Source organism: Cygnus olor, chromosome 2, assembly GCF_009769625.2.
Source record: "Cygnus olor isolate bCygOlo1 chromosome 2, bCygOlo1.pri.v2, whole genome shotgun sequence".
NCBI classification, from domain to species: domain Eukaryota; kingdom Metazoa; phylum Chordata; class Aves; order Anseriformes; family Anatidae; genus Cygnus; species Cygnus olor.
The window spans coordinates 138,943,723-138,962,180 of NC_049170.1; the positions used below are offsets into that span (position 1 = coordinate 138,943,723).

General features: G+C 42.9%; 1 protein-coding gene across 4 annotated transcripts; it reads right to left on the bottom strand.

The window, feature by feature from the left end:
* Positions 1-1,694: 1,694 nt before the first annotated feature.
* On the bottom strand, positions 1,695-17,357 carry PABPC1 (poly(A) binding protein cytoplasmic 1). 4 transcript variants are annotated; one of them, XM_040548644.1, is made up of 15 exons: positions 16,592-17,357; positions 11,626-11,819; positions 11,405-11,520; positions 9,467-9,597; positions 8,104-8,198; positions 7,003-7,140; positions 6,819-6,914; positions 6,087-6,359; positions 5,828-5,921; positions 5,542-5,652; positions 4,570-4,724; positions 4,029-4,113; positions 3,723-3,853; positions 3,343-3,438; positions 1,695-2,139 (listed from the first exon to the last, which is right to left on the bottom strand). In XM_040548644.1, the coding sequence occupies exons 1-14, from the start codon at positions 16,782-16,784 to the stop codon at positions 3,346-3,348; spliced, it is 1,905 nt and encodes a 634-aa protein (XP_040404578.1). In that variant the 5' UTR covers positions 16,785-17,357; the 3' UTR covers positions 1,695-2,139; positions 3,343-3,345. The 4 variants fall into 4 exon arrangements, with proteins under 4 accessions (XP_040404578.1, XP_040404575.1, XP_040404576.1 ...); XM_040548641.1 differs by having other exon boundaries at positions 9,458-9,597; XM_040548642.1 differs by having other exon boundaries at positions 3,308-3,438; positions 16,592-17,307.
* Between the last annotated feature and the right edge of the window lie 1,101 nt (positions 17,358-18,458).

An 18,458-nucleotide genomic window follows, 5' to 3' on the forward strand; every position in this document is an offset into this window, starting at 1 on the left:
CCAAACCTCCCCTGGTTCAACTTGAGGCCATTTCCTCTTGTCTTATCACTTGGTGCTTGGGAGAAGAGACCAACCCCCACCTCACTACAACCTCCTTTAAGGGAATTGTAGAGTGTCTCCCTTGAGTATAATGTCTCCCCTGAGCCTCCTTTTCTCCAAGCTAAAGGACCTCAATTCCCTCAGCCGCTCCTCATAGGACTCGCTTTCTAGACCCTTCACCAGCTTTCTTGTCCTTCTTTGGACACGCTCCAGGACCTCGATGTCCTTCTTGTAGTGAGGGGCCCAAAACTGAACACAGTATTTGAGGTGTGGTCTCACCCAAGCAAACTACATGGGGACGATCATGCATGGGGACGATCACCTCCCAGGCAGGTCCTGCTGGCCACACCATTTCTGATCCAAGCCAGGATGCTGTTGGCCTTCTTGGCCACCTGAGCACACTGCTGGCTCATATTCAGCTGGATATCAACCCCCAGGTCCCTTTCCACCAGACAGCTTTCCAACAACTCTTCCCCCCAGCCTGTAGCATTGTATGGGGTTGTTGTGCCCCAGGTGCAGGACCTGGCACTCTGCCTTGCTGAACCTCATACAGTTGGCCTCAGCCCACTGATCCAGCCTATCCAGAGCCCTCCTACCATCGGGCAGATCAACACTCATGCCCAACTTGGTGTCATCTGCAAACTTACTGAGGGTGCACTCGATCCCCTCCAGATGATATTAAGGATATTGAAGAGAACTGGCTCCAATGCTGAGCCCTGGGGGACACCATCAGCAACTGGCCTCCAACTGGAGACACATTTCTTTCTTCACTACTGTACAACAGATCAGATTGAGACCAATCTAACTCCTCCCCTTCCATTCTATTTTTAAAATTGTAAGGATGAAACAAGCTGATAACCTTTTACATGAAACAGCAGATTCCTTGAGCCAGTAGAGCTGCTAGTACTATTTCACCATTCACAAATTTCATCTAAAATAGCAAATTTTGGGTAAGCTCACTGTACTGAAAGTTAATGAAAAGATCTTTTGCTAGCTGTTGAAGTTGCCTTTGACAACGGATTTGTTCACCATATTCGAAAAAAAATCAAAATATAGCAAAGCTAAAATTATCCAGTAGCCTTTCACTTGTGTTAAGGAATACAACATTAGCTATTTCAAGGCAGGATTACGCAGTCCTGTCCACAGGACTTTTGCTGTGTTTATCTTTTGGTTAATATGCCCTTTAATACATTGCCACTTGACCCTTATTGTTCTAGGAAGCCTTGTGTTTGTACCTTCACAATAACGTAATCTTACAACACTGCTGCAGACAATCCTTGTTCGTTCACCCGTATCCGCACTACTCTGCCTCCATCTCAGCCACAGTGAAGTTATTGCCACATTCAGTGTTAACTCCAAAGAAAGAGCAGGCGACCTATATGGAGGTTCTTCCTTCCACCAAGGTACAATATTTCAAGGGCTACTTCTAATTAGACACTGACAAGAGCCCAGACATCATGCTATGAAGGATTTTAAACCCAGATGTGGATCTAGCTGCTCTTTTTGTTTAAAGCCTGAATTTATTACCAGTAACAGGTGGCTAAACACAGGCTAATCTGCCAAACTGCTAAAACATACTCAAGTTGGATTCTAACTCTATATTCTAAAACACTACCTTATCAGGAAAACACTGTACAAAAACCATGACAAGTAAATCAGTGTTTAAGGAATTTTTATTAAACCAAGAATTTTATAATCCAAATTACGTTTCTTTGCTCAGCTATCAATTCTCACTGTCAACTAAAACAGTGGTGATACTCTGAGCTTTTCCACAGTAAAGAATTACAAAATTAAAGAAAGGAATGCTTTAAATTTTTTTTTTACTGTGCTGAAAATTCTTTTTCCCCCGGGTTTATAAAACATTAATTTGTATTTTTTATTTTACTATTTTTTTTTAATTTTAAATCAATAAGTAATCTAGGACTAGCATTTGTTTTACTAGCCCCGGCATTGCTCTGTACATAAGCTTCGAAGTTTCCTTTCCTTTTTTTATTTATTTTATATTTTGCAATGTTTTTCTCAATATTTAATAGTTTTTCCATGTTTAGATTTTTTTTTCTTCGGTGAAGCGAAGTTCTAGATTGTAGTTCCCGGATCTTTCTGTAAACAAAAACAATGCTGTTAGGTATTAAAATCAAAGCAGCACCTTGCTTTCTGCAACTCTAAGCCTGATAATACTTTGTACTTCCACAATATTGATCATACCAAAGTTCTTTACAAGCAGGATATCACAGAGGCAGATACTGCACTTTTTAGAGATATTTAAGTACCTCAAGTCTGTAATAATTTGCAAGATAGAACAAAGTCTAAAACTAAACAGTACTCTGCACAGCCCAGCCTTGGACAAGGGCTAGGCACAAGACTTTGTTACTGCAACTAACCTGATTGCAGAGCAGAGACCTCTACTCTAAGGTCAGCATACCACAGCTCAAACAATTACAGTATTTTCAAATTCCTATTACTAAAACATCACAGAACACAAGGAGTAATGTTTTCAAAGTTTGGGCAGCTTAGTTTAGGCCAGACAACTATTCAACACTTTTTAATCTCCAGTGTGAAAGTGTCACAAACAAAAAAGAAAGGAAAAAAGCATGGAAAAAGCATGACTCATCCTGCCTCCAAAAGACCATTTCATGCCTGCAGGAAGGAGACCAAGAAAAATGAAGACTTTGAGTGATCAAATTTAAAAGCAGGCCTTTTCAGCTGATAGTTATAAATGTGAAAAGTTCACATACAGGCAAAACCTAATGGGACTGAATGGAGAATAGACGCCTACATTATCCCTAACTCCACAACATTTTTCCACTTTTGAAACTGTAAAGGTAACACCTTTTGCCTCTTCCTGTCATGCAAAATTAAGATATTAACCACTCAGAAAAAGTAATCAATATTTTAACTGCCATTAAGGAACATGGAAGGAACAGTAGGGCTTACTATCATTTAAGCTTACTTGCTCCACAATTTGCTTAAGTTCCTGTTTAACAATATGAACAGCAACATTTGACAGAACTTCTCGCTTTTGCAGGCGTGCCCAAAAGTAGTACCAGCTAAATATGCTGTTAGGAACAATGCTCTAATTCCAGTTAAATACGCACGATGAAGTGTTGGTAGCATTTGCTAACCAAGAGTTGAACTGGACAACAGCATAGAGCACAAAACTATCCTACCACCATGGCCGCGGCTTCTACTTTCCGTGGCTGCAAATGATACCGAGCTTGGAATCACACTGCTTGTAAGGCCATGGACTAGGGACTATTGCCCTACTCACCCTATAAAGCATTCTGCATTCCTCAGAAAACTTACTTATTAAACACTTGGAACCCCAGTGGGGTTATTAACTGCCTTTTGAGCAGCCTCTTTAGCTTGGTGGGCTTGTAGTACGGCTACAGCTTCATCAACCTGGGAAGTAAAAAAAATTAACAGAGGGAAGCTTAATTACTTCTAAGTTTATGAAGTGGTTTAAATTATACATACAAACAATACCTGTATCATTAACAAGTATAACATTAGTTCCAGTTCATGCTAACATAAGTCACCGCCACCCACCAAAACAGAATATTCTAACTTGTCACCCTGGGGCCAATGTTGCACTGCCACTACTCTACCATGCCAGCATAAACGCCTGCTCAATCAGAGTAGATTTAATTGCTTATGAAATTAGCAGGAGGCAAAGGCCCACCCACCTTCGAACGAAGAGATTCAGGAGACTCGAGCATGTGAAGGAGTTCAGAGTTGTCAATCTCCAACAGCATACCAGTGATCTTACCCGCCAGAGTAGGGTGCATGCTTTGAATAAGAGGAAATAGACGTTCACCTAGAAAAACAGTTACCAGGAGTCACAGATCTCATCTGATGAACACAGCTTAGATTCAAGGGAAAAGGGCAACAACTTCCTCTTTGTTCTACTCCTAAAACCATTTATTCTGCATTTTGGAGTACTCAGAGTGTTCTTCCACCACAAGGCATCAGGACAGAGACCATGTACATACCTAACATCTGCTTTTGTTCTTGCGGTGGGGCAGAAGCCAACATGGAAGCAGTCAATGGTTCCTGACCTTGCACATGGACAGCAGGCTGCAAAATTACACCATTTCAAAATTAAATTCTATTTTATAATTATATGCAGCTTCAAGTATCTGCTGTTATATAACTCAGCACAAACAATGCCTACACTGTCAGAAACCTGGAAAAAAAAATGACTATCAAGTCAATTTAATCAAGTAGTGTTGGTTAGAGCTCAGTGATGCTGGAGATTAGCATCAACCACTCCACTGTGGAGCAAACACGGAAAATTCAGGCTAAAGTATCAAGCAACTGGAAAATATGAAGTAACATAGGTCCCATCCCATCCCAGGTGAACTCGAAATACACAAAGCCCCAAGGCTGTAAGCTGGTGCCATAATGCAGAGCCTCAATTCTACAATAACAAAGGAAACTCTTACAAAGGAACCTCTTAATCATAAACACCCCTGCCTTTCATCTGCAAAAAAAAAACCAGCAAAAGCATGACCAGTTCCTAAAATTACATACCTGCTGCATAGCAACCTGTGGCTGTGTATTAAGATGCTGCTGAGGATTGCGAACACCTGCAGCATATTTGTATTGTGGTACTGTGCGTACAGCAGGAGTAGCTGCAGTAGCTGCTGCTGCAGGACGTGGACCCATTGTTTGTGTTGATGTATTAGCTGAAAAGATAACAATTCTGTTTATGAACCGTTCCACATTTAATTTAGCATACACTGTACAAAAGTTAAAACAACCAAAACCAAATACATAATTTAGGTATTGCATTACAGATTCATCTCAGTCGTATTGTCACATCACTGGTCCCATCTGAAGGTTCAAATCTAGAAATCTACTGGTTGTTACTCTCCAGTCACTTTTTTTTTAATGCTCTAGGAAGATGTGTGAGGAAACAATTCACTTTTGGTTGAGTACTGATGTAGTTTCATCCCAACCTCAAAGGACATGATTTCCTGAGTGTACACACTGTCAACAGTCATCCTAAAAAAAGGATGCTCTCATGAAGTAGATAGCTAAAAACACCACCTAATATGTTCTCAGTTAAGACTCCATTACAATCAGTTCTGGTTCATTCAGTGATGTGCGGATTCTGCACAATAGCAGCTCGCAATATTCTATTACAAATAGTTAAGAGCTGAAATTGGATCATCTCAGCGTTTTTACATGCAACTTACTAAATTGCCACACTGATATTTAGAAATGGTAGAAGCTCTCACACAATACTATTGAAACGGACAATAAAGCAGGAACTGTTCACTGCTAGAGACAGGACCACATCTGGAGTCTGATTTTCACTCTTTGCTGGGACAATTTAAGAAGCTAGTAAAAGGTGATACTGGCTTACCAATCTAGTCAGAGCTGGAAAAGGAGAGCAGCAGTACCACGTATGACACTGATCTTACGTTTGAGATTCTGAACCAGCAAAATTTAAAAAAAGGTTTTATATTTTAAGTGTAAGTTTTTGTACGTGAAACTCACCAACACGCTGTGTTGACATGACTCGTGGAACTTGTGAAGAAGCCGGTCTCATGGTACTAAATGGTGGTCTGGGCGCTGCTGGGCGGATAGCACCAGGCATGTTTTGGAATGCTGTTTTAGGAAAGGTATCTCACATTACACACTGAAACACTGCATGGTGAGGAGAGTATAGAAGGAATATCATAACATGGCAAAGACACTAATACCGTGAAAATGCGTGTAAAATTTCGAAGGTAAAGGCTATCGAGTTTACTACAATCACTGGAAGAGTAAAGAAGTGACTTACGATGAGGTCTGGCACCCTGAGCAGTCCAGCGAGGACTAGGTCTAGCAAGTTGAGCAAGTTGATTAGTAGGATAGTATGCAGCACGGTTCTGAGTCTGGCAAATGTGAAAACATCATGTACTTTTGTTATCTTCTGAGGGCATACTGAACAGTCCATCACCTTTCTGCTATGAATACATTCTAATTGTCTTATTTACTCTTAAATCTAAACAAGTTTTATACATGGTACAAAACATTCAGTTACTTATCTCTATACATACCTGTGGGATAGCTGCCATGAAGTAACCTGAAGGAGGTGCTGGCTGGTAGGGGTTGATTACAGGATTAGGTACTGCTCTTACACTTGCCATTCTCTGCATATACTGGTTGGTGAGATGAGCTTGGCGCTCTTCTTTACGCTGCGCTAGAGCTACATATAATGGTTTAGTAGCCACGATTCTACCATTCATCTCTGTGACAGCTTTGGTGGCTTCTTCTGGTGATGAAAAGCATACAAACCCAAATCCTTTGCTGCGCCCACCTTCCATCATGACCTGCCAAGTACAAAGCACAGTTTTTAAACAAGAAAATGTTATGTCTATCCCCATTCAACTTACACAGGTTTCCTTTTTCAGCTTACTATACAAGTGACACCACAGGCTTGTTTTACTGAATGGATTTATAAAAAAAAGGAGTACCACTGCTGAACAAGCTATTTCTTTAGTGAATACAGATGAAAATCTCAGTGAAGTAACCCTGAGCATACCACTGCAATGGACAGATGTAATTTTTCTCGAACTCATGTGCAGCAATATGCAGTTTAAGAAAGGACAATAGCATGACGTATTTAATCTGAGATGTACAAAAATCAAGAAAGCAGAAGCCCATGTATATAAAACAGTAGCAATGATAGGCGATTGGGTCACATTTCTGTCAGTCAAGGCAATAAATTGCTCTTCCTTAGTGAAGGATCATCATTCACCAACAAAAGGAGTGCAATCTACAAACTTTACCTTTGCACTAGTGATTGTACCAAATGGGGAGAATTCTTTTCGAAGGCGTTCATCATCAATGCCATCATCAAGATTTTTCACGTAAAGGTTTACACCCTAAAAAAAAAGAGTAAAGTTATTTTTAAAAGCAAATGACTTGCATAAATCTAAAAATAAAGGTAGTCTTCTTGAATTAAAAGCAAACCTGGTATCTGGTGATCCTGTCCTGCTTCATTTGCTCAAATTTACGCTTCAGCTCCGTCTGTCTTTCGACTTTTTTCTGAGCCCGGCCAACATAGATTTGTTTCCCGTTGAGCTCCTTTCCATTCATCTCATCTACAGCCTTCATTAATAAACGAGAGGTTAGTAGTGGTTTATATTTCAGTGTTCTCCACGCATATAAAAAAGTAATTCAAATATAAAAATCACATTTACTGAGGCATTGGTATTCTAAGTTATTTGAAACACACCATGTGTGATCCTGACTGCTGTGAGAGAAGCAATTCATTGATGAATGTATGCAAGACTGAGAAAAATGCACATTTAAGACAGGATTTGTTCCAGCTTTTTGCTTGTGCACTCGCACTACTGAGAAATCACAGAAATGCCTTTTGAAAAGCAAACTTCATTTGTTGGCCCCGATCTGCTGTGCCGCTTTTTTCTCCTAATGCTACGTCCTTCCTGCCACAGCAAACTGACACATCAAAGCAACAGCTGCCAACGAATTAAATTATACAGCACACTGGCATGTTATAGACATACACACAAATTAATAGGACCCTTGTTCCATAGTTACTTTTCAAGGTAAAAGCGAAATCACAAGGCTATTTTCTTAAAGCTATGCCAAACGTACTCTATAAAACTAGTAGCTTTCCTGCTGACTTTGCAGTCCTGAAGTTCAAAACCTCCATCCTTTCTGCTTTGCAGTTGCACAAATGCTTTGTGCAACCAAATTGGATCCTATGATTCATCTGGGTTTTGCAGGGATGTAATAATTTACTATGCTTGCATATTGCCCAGCATGAAGGAATCTAAATCTCATCAAAACCTTCAAGCCCAACTACAACAGGGCCTTTCTTGGAGTACCTTAACTTAATAGGCTCTTCAAATCAACTGACATTTCCTCAAAAGAAAGCATTTTAAGTGATATCAGCTATGTTCAGTCATTTAGGAAGATACCTGCTTTTGCAGTGTTCTTGACCAATTAAAAGCCCTTAATGAATTCACAAGATTCCAAAGCACTCAATGAAACTTATTATTTGAGTCTCAGGTTACAGAATTCCTAACATGAAGTACAAAAGCTTACTTTTTGGGCATCTTCATGTCTTTCAAAACTAACGAAGCCGAAGCCTTTGGATTTTCCACTCTCATCAGTCATAACTTTCACACTTAAGGCAGGACCTAAGAAGAGAATGAAATACTTTACGTGGTGTATACAGAGCATATTCTCCTCATGTCTTGAACACTGTTTAGAAGTTTTAATATTTAGTTTCTGCATTTATACTACAAAAGACTCGTACACCAATGATAGTATCTAGTAAACACCATCCATTAATACAAAATTGCTGATTTGCCCTTATGCTGAACTACAGCCTTTATGGCTGATGTCTGCCATGCTGAATTTCTTAACTACTGCATTTTCAGCCAAAATGAGGTAGGAATTTAACTTCAAAGGGAAGTAATTTTAATGGAGAAAACCCATGATGTTTAAGAAGTGTTAGTACTTCTGTCCTTTCAAACAGGTATTGAAACCTGGAGAGGAGGGCCTTCTATTAGCCATGTGCTTCACACCTCTTCATCCTGGTGAGAGCTCAGCTCTTTCGAACCTTCGAAAGTTGTAGTTCAGACTCAATTGAGGGAGACATGAGCAAAATTTGCTACCATTTCATCCACAAACATAACAGTGGAAAGGAATTTCCTGTGAATGCTGCTATACTGTTGCAATACAATATCTCACATACAAGGCCCTGGCTTGGTTTGCACGATATCCACTGGAGAACAGCAAAGCACAGGAAAAAATACAACAAAAAGCCATGAGGCTGAAGATAACAGATACGGCCTATAAAGCAATGTAAGAATCTAACTGGATAAAGGAACTAACTTCCTAACGTGATGGTGACACATCACATACATCATATGCCTACCATAACTCTGCCCTGAGCATAAATGAGGGTCAAGACAGAACCGAACAGCTTGCCAATGGCAAAGCTCCTTATAATTTCAGAGTAAGGAAACCATCACAATGTAACCAAGTAATGAAAACAGAGATACCTTGAATAAAGCTAAGTCTGCAAAGTGAAAAAGCTACAGGAAACTCATTTCTCATGCTTCCTGTACAGAACTTGCAACATCAATCTGTACTAGAACAGAAAACGCTTCTAGTTACAGCTTAAAGAGTTTGCAAAACCCATTAAAAAGACTAGACGTTTTTAAGTTATCAAACAATTCTGATAGGAGGATTATATATTCTATTATGGCCATTTAAAATTCTTTAGTGGATATAATTACAATTTCAAATTCAAAATGAAGTACTAAGTTTTCCATACTTTTAAAATAAAAACTTCAGACAGCCATCTGATTCCTCCTATTATAAAGCACCATACAGCTATAAGAGCTGAAGTTCACTGGCGTTTATATAAACTCAAAGCATAAGACATTACCAAACTTGCCAAAGAGTTCCTTAAGTCTCTCATCATCCATGTCTTCTCCAAAATTCTTGATGTAAACATTGGTGAATTCCTTTGCTCTGGCTCCAAGCTCTGCCTCGCGTTCCTTACGAGATTTAAACCTTCCAACAAATCTAGTTGCAGAAGAACAGAATAGGATAGATCAAAGTAAATTTTAACACCTTGACAGACTTGCTTTAATCATCTGGCATACTTTATTCTTAATCAGTCTCATTATTCATTATAGGCATGAAATTCTTTAAGTAAAATATTCAAAATAAAACCATCAAAAACAATTTTACTATCCTTTTCTATATTAGTGTGCTTATCACAATTACTAGCATAAAAACACTTTCAAACTATTGGCAATATTGTTTGCTCTTGTGCAGCCTTTGACATCAGGAGACACATGGACAATGGGAAAGAGTACCAAGTAAACTGAAATTCCAGATACCAGCATAATCTGTCATACTAAAAGCTTGGCAGCCTTAAAACAGTTACCATTCTCCAACCTAGCTTTTAAGCAAGGGCTATTTAACTAACCTTCTGCATGCCCTTATACACCTTTCCAGCCTGCATCAAAGCAAACCCTTGTTTTCCCCCACCTCTCTCAATAGGCATGGAGAAATAAATAGTGCAACTTGCTCTGTAGTCAAATATCATTGCAAGTTGGCTGGGAACACTAAAGGTCAGCTCACTGGCAGAGAAGGAACAGAGGCTTAACAGAACACCCTACAATCCAAGGAACTCCTCTAGTACAGAAGTTACAAGAGTGCAAGGTACACCGATTTCTGGTTACAGACTTTTATTCCCTAATCATCATCTGAACTTTCATAGTTCCAAACCTAACCAATTCAATAATGCAGCACACAGTAGCTCAACATTTTCTTCAGTACTGACAACTTTACCAGATCCGTAGTAACCAAGGATAAGAACAATATTGTTCAGCAACGTGTTCAGCAGTTTTTGACAGTGAGCAGAATATTTTAATTCACTTTTAAAAACCTACCTTGAATAGAAATTCAAAGCAAAACTAGCTTTTATGATGCATTTTATTAAACAAAGTTTATGTAAATACTGTGGTTTATGACTATATGCTGACATTTTTACCGATTCAAAAAGGTTATATAAAGAGCAAACCAAGTAAAAACATCCACAGTATGCCAGCCAAGCACAGAGCAAGAGGGAAAACTAAAGTTTCAAAAGATTTGCTCTTCCTGTGCATGGCTTGATCCACCCATGTAAAAATAATCCACAAGGGTAAGCTGATGCTGATTTCTGTTATCCTTTTTTCCAAAGCCACCGAAGTATTTACAGAGCTATTCTTTTGCAGCTATACCAAATACCATAATGATCCCTTAAGCACAGCTGTGAGGCACACTCACCCCCCCAGCCCAGCCTAGGTATCACTAACCAATTGCCAAAAGATCGTTTTTCCCCTATAGTACAGAACAGTTACTTTTTAAACCATTGTTTTCATCAGTTTTATTTTCTACTCCTGTTCCCCAGATATGTCTATTAACAGACATTAAGAACATTCAGTATAATCAGACCACTATTCAAGATTTAGTAGCTTCGGCACCCTAAGATTCACTTAAAAACAGTGACATACCCAACACACAACTTTGGTAAGTGTTGTACTTTATCTCAGAACAGTAAAATCAGAAGAGAGAAGTTCCCAAACCCTCATTACAGCACTGACTTCTAAGACAACACAACTTTTTTCTTTCCTGAAGTGCATTAGCAGAGTTTTCTGAACATATTCTGGCTTTAGAATAGGTAGGTAACACAGTCTGTAGTATTCCTAGCACAGAAATTCTAAATCATTTTAAATTCGAAATATTTAGAACAACCTGTCTTTTCTAGGTAAGCTTTAAGTCCATGTCTACTTTAAATAGAGTTTCAGTCTGTTGATCTACAGCTCCGTATTTATGTACTTACACTTTGCGGTCATTAAGCAGCATACCATTCATTTTTTCAATAGCTCTTTCTGCAGCTTCTTGTGTCTCAAAATGTACGAATCCATAACCCTTGGATCCATTTTCATCACATACCACCTATTAAAGAAAAACTTTGCTGTAATAGCCATGGAATGTTTCCAGCATGTATTTCCCCCCCCCGAAATGCCAAACCATTAAATGTACCCATAACTTTGCACTAACCTTACAAGAAAGGATGTTTCCAAAAGCAGAAAATGTGTCATACAAAGCTTTGTTATCAATTGATTTGTCCAAGTTTTTGATGAAGATGTTTCCTACACCGCTTTTGCGTAGAGATGGATCGCGCTGAGACCACATGATGCGCACTGGTTTGCCTTTAATGACATCAAAGTTCATGGTATCCAAAGCTCGTTCAGCTGGAAAGACATCATGGAGTTAGTAGGAAACACTAAAGTTGCTTTAGCAAGTGCAAAACCAGCATTTTGAGTACTGTTCTTCAAAAAAAGTTTAGCTATTTTAAGTCTAGCATCATTACCACCAAGATGCAAATCCAAACTTCCAATGCAGATAACCCCCCCTCTTTTCTGCAAGTAAAAACCAGCAAAAACTCCTCAGCAAAAGCTGTGCCGAAGAAACAGGAAGGAGCACAGGTTAGCTGAATAAGCAGTAGAAATCCCAGTAGCCCAAGTGATTGTACCCCACCATGAAAAAACGGTACCCGGACAGGAGAAAGTCTATCAACTGATGGCAATTATGACCTACTCCCCAGGAGGAAAGGTTTTTACATTTGTACAAGAGCAGCTGACCATATTGTATCAAAAAATGCTTTAGGGGTACAACTTGTGCCCATACTAGTACTTCTGCAAACATTTACATACCAACTCCTAAGACAGCAGTAGCCCTGAACTGACAGAACTGCTTTGCAATTGAGCCAGGTGCAGTTCAAGCAGCTTTCCAACACAACACTTTAGGGACAAAAAAAAAAAAAGATCTGCAATGGACTTCCAGGCCAGGGACAGTTCAAAGAGAAGTAAAAATAGTACTTTACTTTAAAAATCTCAAATAATATATATTAAAAACTCATTATGAAATACGTATGAGGTCAAAGAAGGAGCAAGCATTAAAACAGCAAAACGAGCTAATGTAAGGTTTTGTGACTCCAGAGGAGCAGTTTTTCCGGTAGAACTCCATAACTAACTTTTCAAAGCCTGAATTTAAGACCTCAGTATATTTAGACAGGGAAGTGTCAAGACGTCCTCAGTTTTCATGTCTCTTCAAAGCAACAAGACGTGTCTATGATGTTTTAAGTCAACAATATACTTAAGCAAGAAAGAGAGACAGCTCTAAATTACGGCAGACATGATCTCCCTACACTAGCTCCTTTCCAGTTTTGTTCCTGTCTGTCTGGAAGAACACTGAAAAAAGCCCCAATAAATACCTGAGGTCACAGCCATCGGTACCAATTCGTTTCACTGCTCTCTGCATACAGCAGGGCAACACGACGTTAACAAGAGCGAAATCATTTAGTATTAGTTTAAAGCCAGTAACCATGTCACTTATTTGTCTTTCTCAGAAGGACCAAAGGCCAACCACGTTGCCGAACCCAACCAAAATCTTTTTTTTTTTGATTCTCCTTTTAGTGCTGCTTATGTATTTGGCTATGCTGCTGGATATTATGGCCAAAGAAAATGTGCAGTTGGCCTCCGTTCAGCTAATACACCATGTCATCTCCTTTACTGCCGTGTTTTCAGATCACAAATGAATTTGAAGACAGACATCTGTAGAGGTTAACTAGACGGACAGGTAAAAGTCATTTTCTTGTTAAAAATCATCTGCAGAAACTACTACTACAGTCACACGACAGTCAACAACTGATTCAGAGCTGAAGCCACAAAAATAGAAGCACTGCCAATCTTTTGTGTAAGTTAACAAAGCTTTCACAAACTTCTGTATAAATCAAGCAGGAGAGAAGGAGCCAGCTTTGGTTACTGGTAATTAGAAACAAAGAGTACTAGAACACCAAATTACTAAAAAACCTGCTGGCCAAACAGAACAACGAGTTGTGGATATCAGGCTTGCTGCAGTAGAAACATCTAACACTTTGGGATTGCCCTGGAAGTCATTAAAATTATTACTGCCAGCACCAGCAAAAGTGCCAGTAATAAACAGTTCATTATTTCCAGAAGTAGCAACAGGGCCTGCTTTTACTAGAAAAAGAGGCTTTTCTAATTCATGCTAATTGCTTCTAGAATAATCCTGAAACTCCTCAGGAATGTGCTCATGGACATGCTTCCCAAATGTCTGATCTGAAGCCATTGCCTGTGGCTGATTCCACACCAGCCTTCGCAAACTGAACGAGCAGTGAGCAGGTATCTTAGGCTGATACAATTTCTCCATGAGGACAAGGACAGCAGGGAAAGTCTCCTCATCTTTTCCGTGGAGTGGAAGTACAAGAAATAGGAAGACTTCAGCTTAACCGGCGCCAGTCATACCACAATATACTTTAACAGATTACCAGAATACTTTACATACTTTATGCTAGGTATAAGCTGCTACTCAGGAAGATTTGTAAGCAGTAAAATTGGCTTACTTTCATCACACTACAGCTGCTTGCCATAGGAACCCTTGGACTAGTTTGCAGGGGGACAATTCAATTCAGTAGTTACCTTGTTACCAAGAGGACACACCTACCCAGGCTATACTTTTGCTGATTCTGCTGGAGCTTTTATTGAATGAGTCACTGGTTCCCATTTTAGTCACGAGCAACTGGCCGGTCAACTTTCGCAGCAACTTCAAAATCACACTAAATACACACTCTGTGCTAAACCTACGCTGGAATAGCCACGAGATAATAAACCTCTGGAAACGCAGCCACTGAAAAAAATCTGAAGGGAAAACTGCAGTTTCCGATTACTCAAGGATAAGGCTAGTTTAGTGATTAAACAGGATTGCTCGGGCTTTACTCCGGACAATGACTCAAATTGTGAGAAGAAGTCACAGCTATGAAATGTGAGCATACCTCACAAGTGTGTCATCCGGCCTAATTACTTTTCGGAAGAGCTTTGAGATCCCTGGTTTACAGGCAGCTGGTAACATCAAGCACACCTTCAAAGGCCTTTTCAAAAGCCCAGCTAGTTGTTACTGGCTGTTTAATGAGCATAGTCTGAGATGTAGGTAAGAATTAGGCTAAACCAAGAAAAGGCAGCTAGCTTGGAATTAAAAAGAAACCAACATGACTACAGGAATAACCATTTATCCTCAAAGCTGCTATTTCAAGGTTCCAGAAAATGTTTCAAGGTTTCAGGAAAGTGCGATCTGTCAAGAAAGATCAGCGAACACTTTCTAGGTATTTGCCAAGAACATTGAATTCTTGCAAAAGTATGATCACACGGTATCATCAACATGCATTTTAAACAAGTGCTTCCAGTGAGGTGCCCCATGCCTGTTTGATACAGACAAGAAATACTCGTAGCTGAACCGGACTGGGTGTCAAACATGGACACCTCCATCCCTCAAGTCAGAAAAATACTTACAGGTTTGGAGTAATAGCATTTTCCTAAGAGGCACATTCTCAAACTCTGAATGCAAATGCTGCTCAGGTGAAAGAGCTCTATTTATCCCCCCCCCCCCCCATTTGGCAAATTACAAAACTAAGTCACAAAGTGTAGGGTTGAAGAGGTTGTTTAAGTAACCACAAAGGCAAGGCCAACCCTCGCGGAGTTGTCATTACTAAGGAGGAAAAGCATTTGAATCACCTTCAGCTTCTGCCCTGACATTATCATATCACGGTGCTGAACTGTGCTGACCACTTATTTTGCTTTTTGAGAGTAAACTGTACTGTAGTTTGTTTTTTTTATCAACTGAAAGGAAAGAATGTTAAGGCAAGCATTTAAATTCTCTTGTCCTAAACGCTGTCTGAATAAATTAAAAGCTCTCTGAAGTGAGAGAGCTGATAGCAAATGAAATGTCTTTAATAGAGATGAGACAGTAACTTTTACTACTCACACGCAGATAACGTTGGTGCACCAGAAGTCCGATCTGATAATGGTTACATACTAAAGCCAACTCTGAAAGCCAGTTAATCTAATTGCCTGAAAAGTTTGTAATTCAAATCTCTTTCATATGCTTGAAAATAAACCCATTATAATGGAAAGCTGTTTACTTAACTGTACTTGAAATCAAATATGATCTAGCTGACCAATTTTTTTTTTTCTTTTAATTGGTCTCCACAAAACTTAAAATCGGTCAGATTTGGTTCTTTTACAGCAATACCCTCCGGAGGAGCGAGCTGGCTGGCCGAACTTCGCAGAGACTTAGTGAGAACTACACAGGAAGTTTCTCTGCTGATGTAACTTTAGAGAAATGGGAGCATTACGCGTAAGACAAGTTTCAGAGAAAAAAAAAAAAGCAACTTCACAAACAAGACGTCAGGGTGTAGCGCGAAGACAACCGGGCCAGGATATGGCAAAGAGCAGCCAGAGGAGGCCCAAATAATTCCCCCCGCTTCCCTACACGTGACAAATCTGCCCCAGTGCTTCGGCCTGCTCCTGGAGTGGACCTTCCATGGACTCCCCGATGATCCTGGGCCGTCCTACTTCCTCCTTGTGCCTGTGAATCACGCTCACACACACACACCCAGCTCCTGCGGACTTATTACAAGCTGCTAATGACCACCGCGCTTCCTCCCAGCGCCCCCTTCCCCCCCCCCCCCCCCCCCCCTTCGGCCCCAACAACCCGGGCCACGGCCGCCCCCACGCCTCCACCCCAGGAGCCACCGAGCCGGGGCAGCCTCCGGGGGGCCTCCCCAGGGCTCTTTTTGCCCTTTTTTGTGCTTTTTTTTTTTGACGAATTCCTCCCCTCCACCCCGCTTCGCGGAAGCGCCTCCCCCCCCCCCCCCCCGCCTTTGCCGCCACGAGGCAGGCCGCATGTCAGCCGCCAACTCCAGCCCTGTCTGCGTGTGTGTGTCCCTGTGTGCGTCCCCAAAACATTTTTAGGGTCTCCCCCCCCACCCCCCCATTAAAACCGGCCTCCGGCCCCACCCCGCGCCGCCGGAAAATGGATGCGGCGACCGGGACCGGCGGGAGGGGGCAAAATGGCTCCCCGCACCCCCCCCCCACCCCGTCCCCCCTTAAAATAAATATATATATATAAAAAAAATTAAAAATAATAAAAAAAAATCCTGGCTTACCGTCGGCGGGCTGCTGGAAGTTGACATAGGCGTAGCCGAGCGACCGGCGGGTGATCATGTCCCTGCAGACGCGGATGGAGAGGATGGGCCCGGCGGGGCTGAACTTCTCGTAGAGCATGGCCTCGGTCACATCGGGGTGCAGGTCCCCCACGTAGAGGGACGCCATGGGGTAGCTGGGGGCGCTGGGGTTCATCCTGCCGCCGTCTCCCGGCGCGGGGAGAAGGGGGGAAGGCGCTGGCGACGCGAGGAGGCCGCGGCGGCCCGGCGCTCCGTCAGGGCCGGGGGGAGGCGGCGGCGGCGGCGGCGGCTTCGGAACTTAACGGCTGCGGTGCGGGGCTCGGCGGTGCGGGGCTCGGGCTCGCTCCGTGTCTCCTCTCGGCTGCGCCGGGTCCGGGTGCGGGTCCGGGGGAGGGGGGGGAGGTTCTTCGCTTCACCGGGCTTATTTTATATCAAAACCGGCCGGTTGCAGAAGGAAGGACGGGTTATTTTTAAGTATTTTTTTTTTAAGCAATTTTTTTAAAGGATTTTTTTTTTTAAGGATTTTTTTTTTTTTAGGATTTTTTTTTTTTAGGATTTTTTTAAAATTTTTTAATTTTTTTTTTTTTTTTTTTTTTTTTTTTTTAAGTAATAAAGGGGGTGCGGCGGCGGGGCCGGCGTGTCCCGGTGTCCGGAGCACACGCACTGCTCACGCAGCACCGACGGCGGCCGGGGGACAAGGGGGAGGCCGCCGCCCCGGCCGCGCTCTATATATACCCGCCCCGCCCCCACCCGCCCCCACCGACGCCGCACGCCACGCACCGACGGCGCGCAGCGCGCATGCGCCGCCGCGTTGGGGGCGGGGGAGAGGCGGGCGGGAGAGGGGGGGAGGCGGGTGCTGCGCACGCGCCGCCGCCCGGGTGGGGAGGGCCGGCGGGGAGGGCGCGTGCGCCGCGTGACGTCAGCGGGGGCGGTGGGAGGGGGGCAGCGCGGCGGCAGCGCGCATGCGCCGGGCTGGGGAGCACATGTGCGCGGCTGGGGGGTGGGGGGCCGGCAGGGCGGCGGGGAGCATGCGCGGGGGAGGGAGGGGCGGGGCTTAGAGGCGGCGCGCCGGCCGGAAAAAGGGAAGGGCCCCGCGCATGCGCGGAGGGGCTGCTTCCGCCGCCCTGCGGGGGGGGCGTTGGAAGCGGTGTGACGTATTAGGGGGCGGGGCCTGGTAACGGCCGCTGAGGCGCCTCAGGGAGCGGGGGGGGGGCGGGGCGGCGCCTGTGGGCGGTGTGGGGGGGGCGCCGGGTGCCTGAGGGGGGCGGCGGTGCTGGGGCGTGTGGGGAGCCCCGCTCCCGAGCCGCCTGCCGAAATAAAGTTATAACTGTGTGAATTTGGGGTTATTCGCTAATAAAACGTGGTTTCTGAGCGTCACAAAACGATGTTGTCAAGCGTGCCTCGTTGCTGCTGAACACACAAGTACAAACACAGGGCACACAAACACGCCACATCTGCACAAGTCTTGGAGATGACACCTGTTCCATATTTAATATAACTGCCCTTCTATGCTTTTTTTTTCAATATTGTCTCAGTAGAAGGAGGTCTGCGCTTTCATATCTATTTTCCAGTCACCCACTTTTGCCATCTCGGGTGTCGGCAGGGCCGTAGGAGGAGGAACGTGAGGAATTTCACCACCGCCGCGTGTGAGGGATCCCTCCGTGCCAGCAGCTGCCTTGGAGGCCACCGAGCCCACAGCAGAACCTGCAGTTCCCTATCTGCTCCCCAGCAGAGCGGGACGTCTTGCTTCACCCCCGCCCTGCCCCGCACTGGTGTCTTGAACTCAGGCACTGGCACTGCATCGAAGCAGCTGACAAACTAATGTGTCCTCTTCTGGTGGCCCTGTTAT

What these genes read in the sequence shown, in the direction of transcription:
- PABPC1 (XM_040548641.1), bottom strand. Translation starts at nt 16,784, where the DNA reads ATGAACCCCAGCGCCCCCAGCTACCCCATGGCGTCCCTCTACGTGGGG. An exon ending in ACAGGATCACCAGATACCAG is followed by an intron (nt 6,915 to 7,002) that starts GTTTGCTTTTAA and finishes CTTTTTTTTTAG; the next exon opens with GGTGTAAACCTTTACGTGAA. An exon ending in TCATGGCAGCTATCCCACAG is followed by an intron (nt 5,922 to 6,086) that starts GTATGTATAGAG and finishes CACATTTGCCAG; the next exon opens with ACTCAGAACCGTGCTGCATA.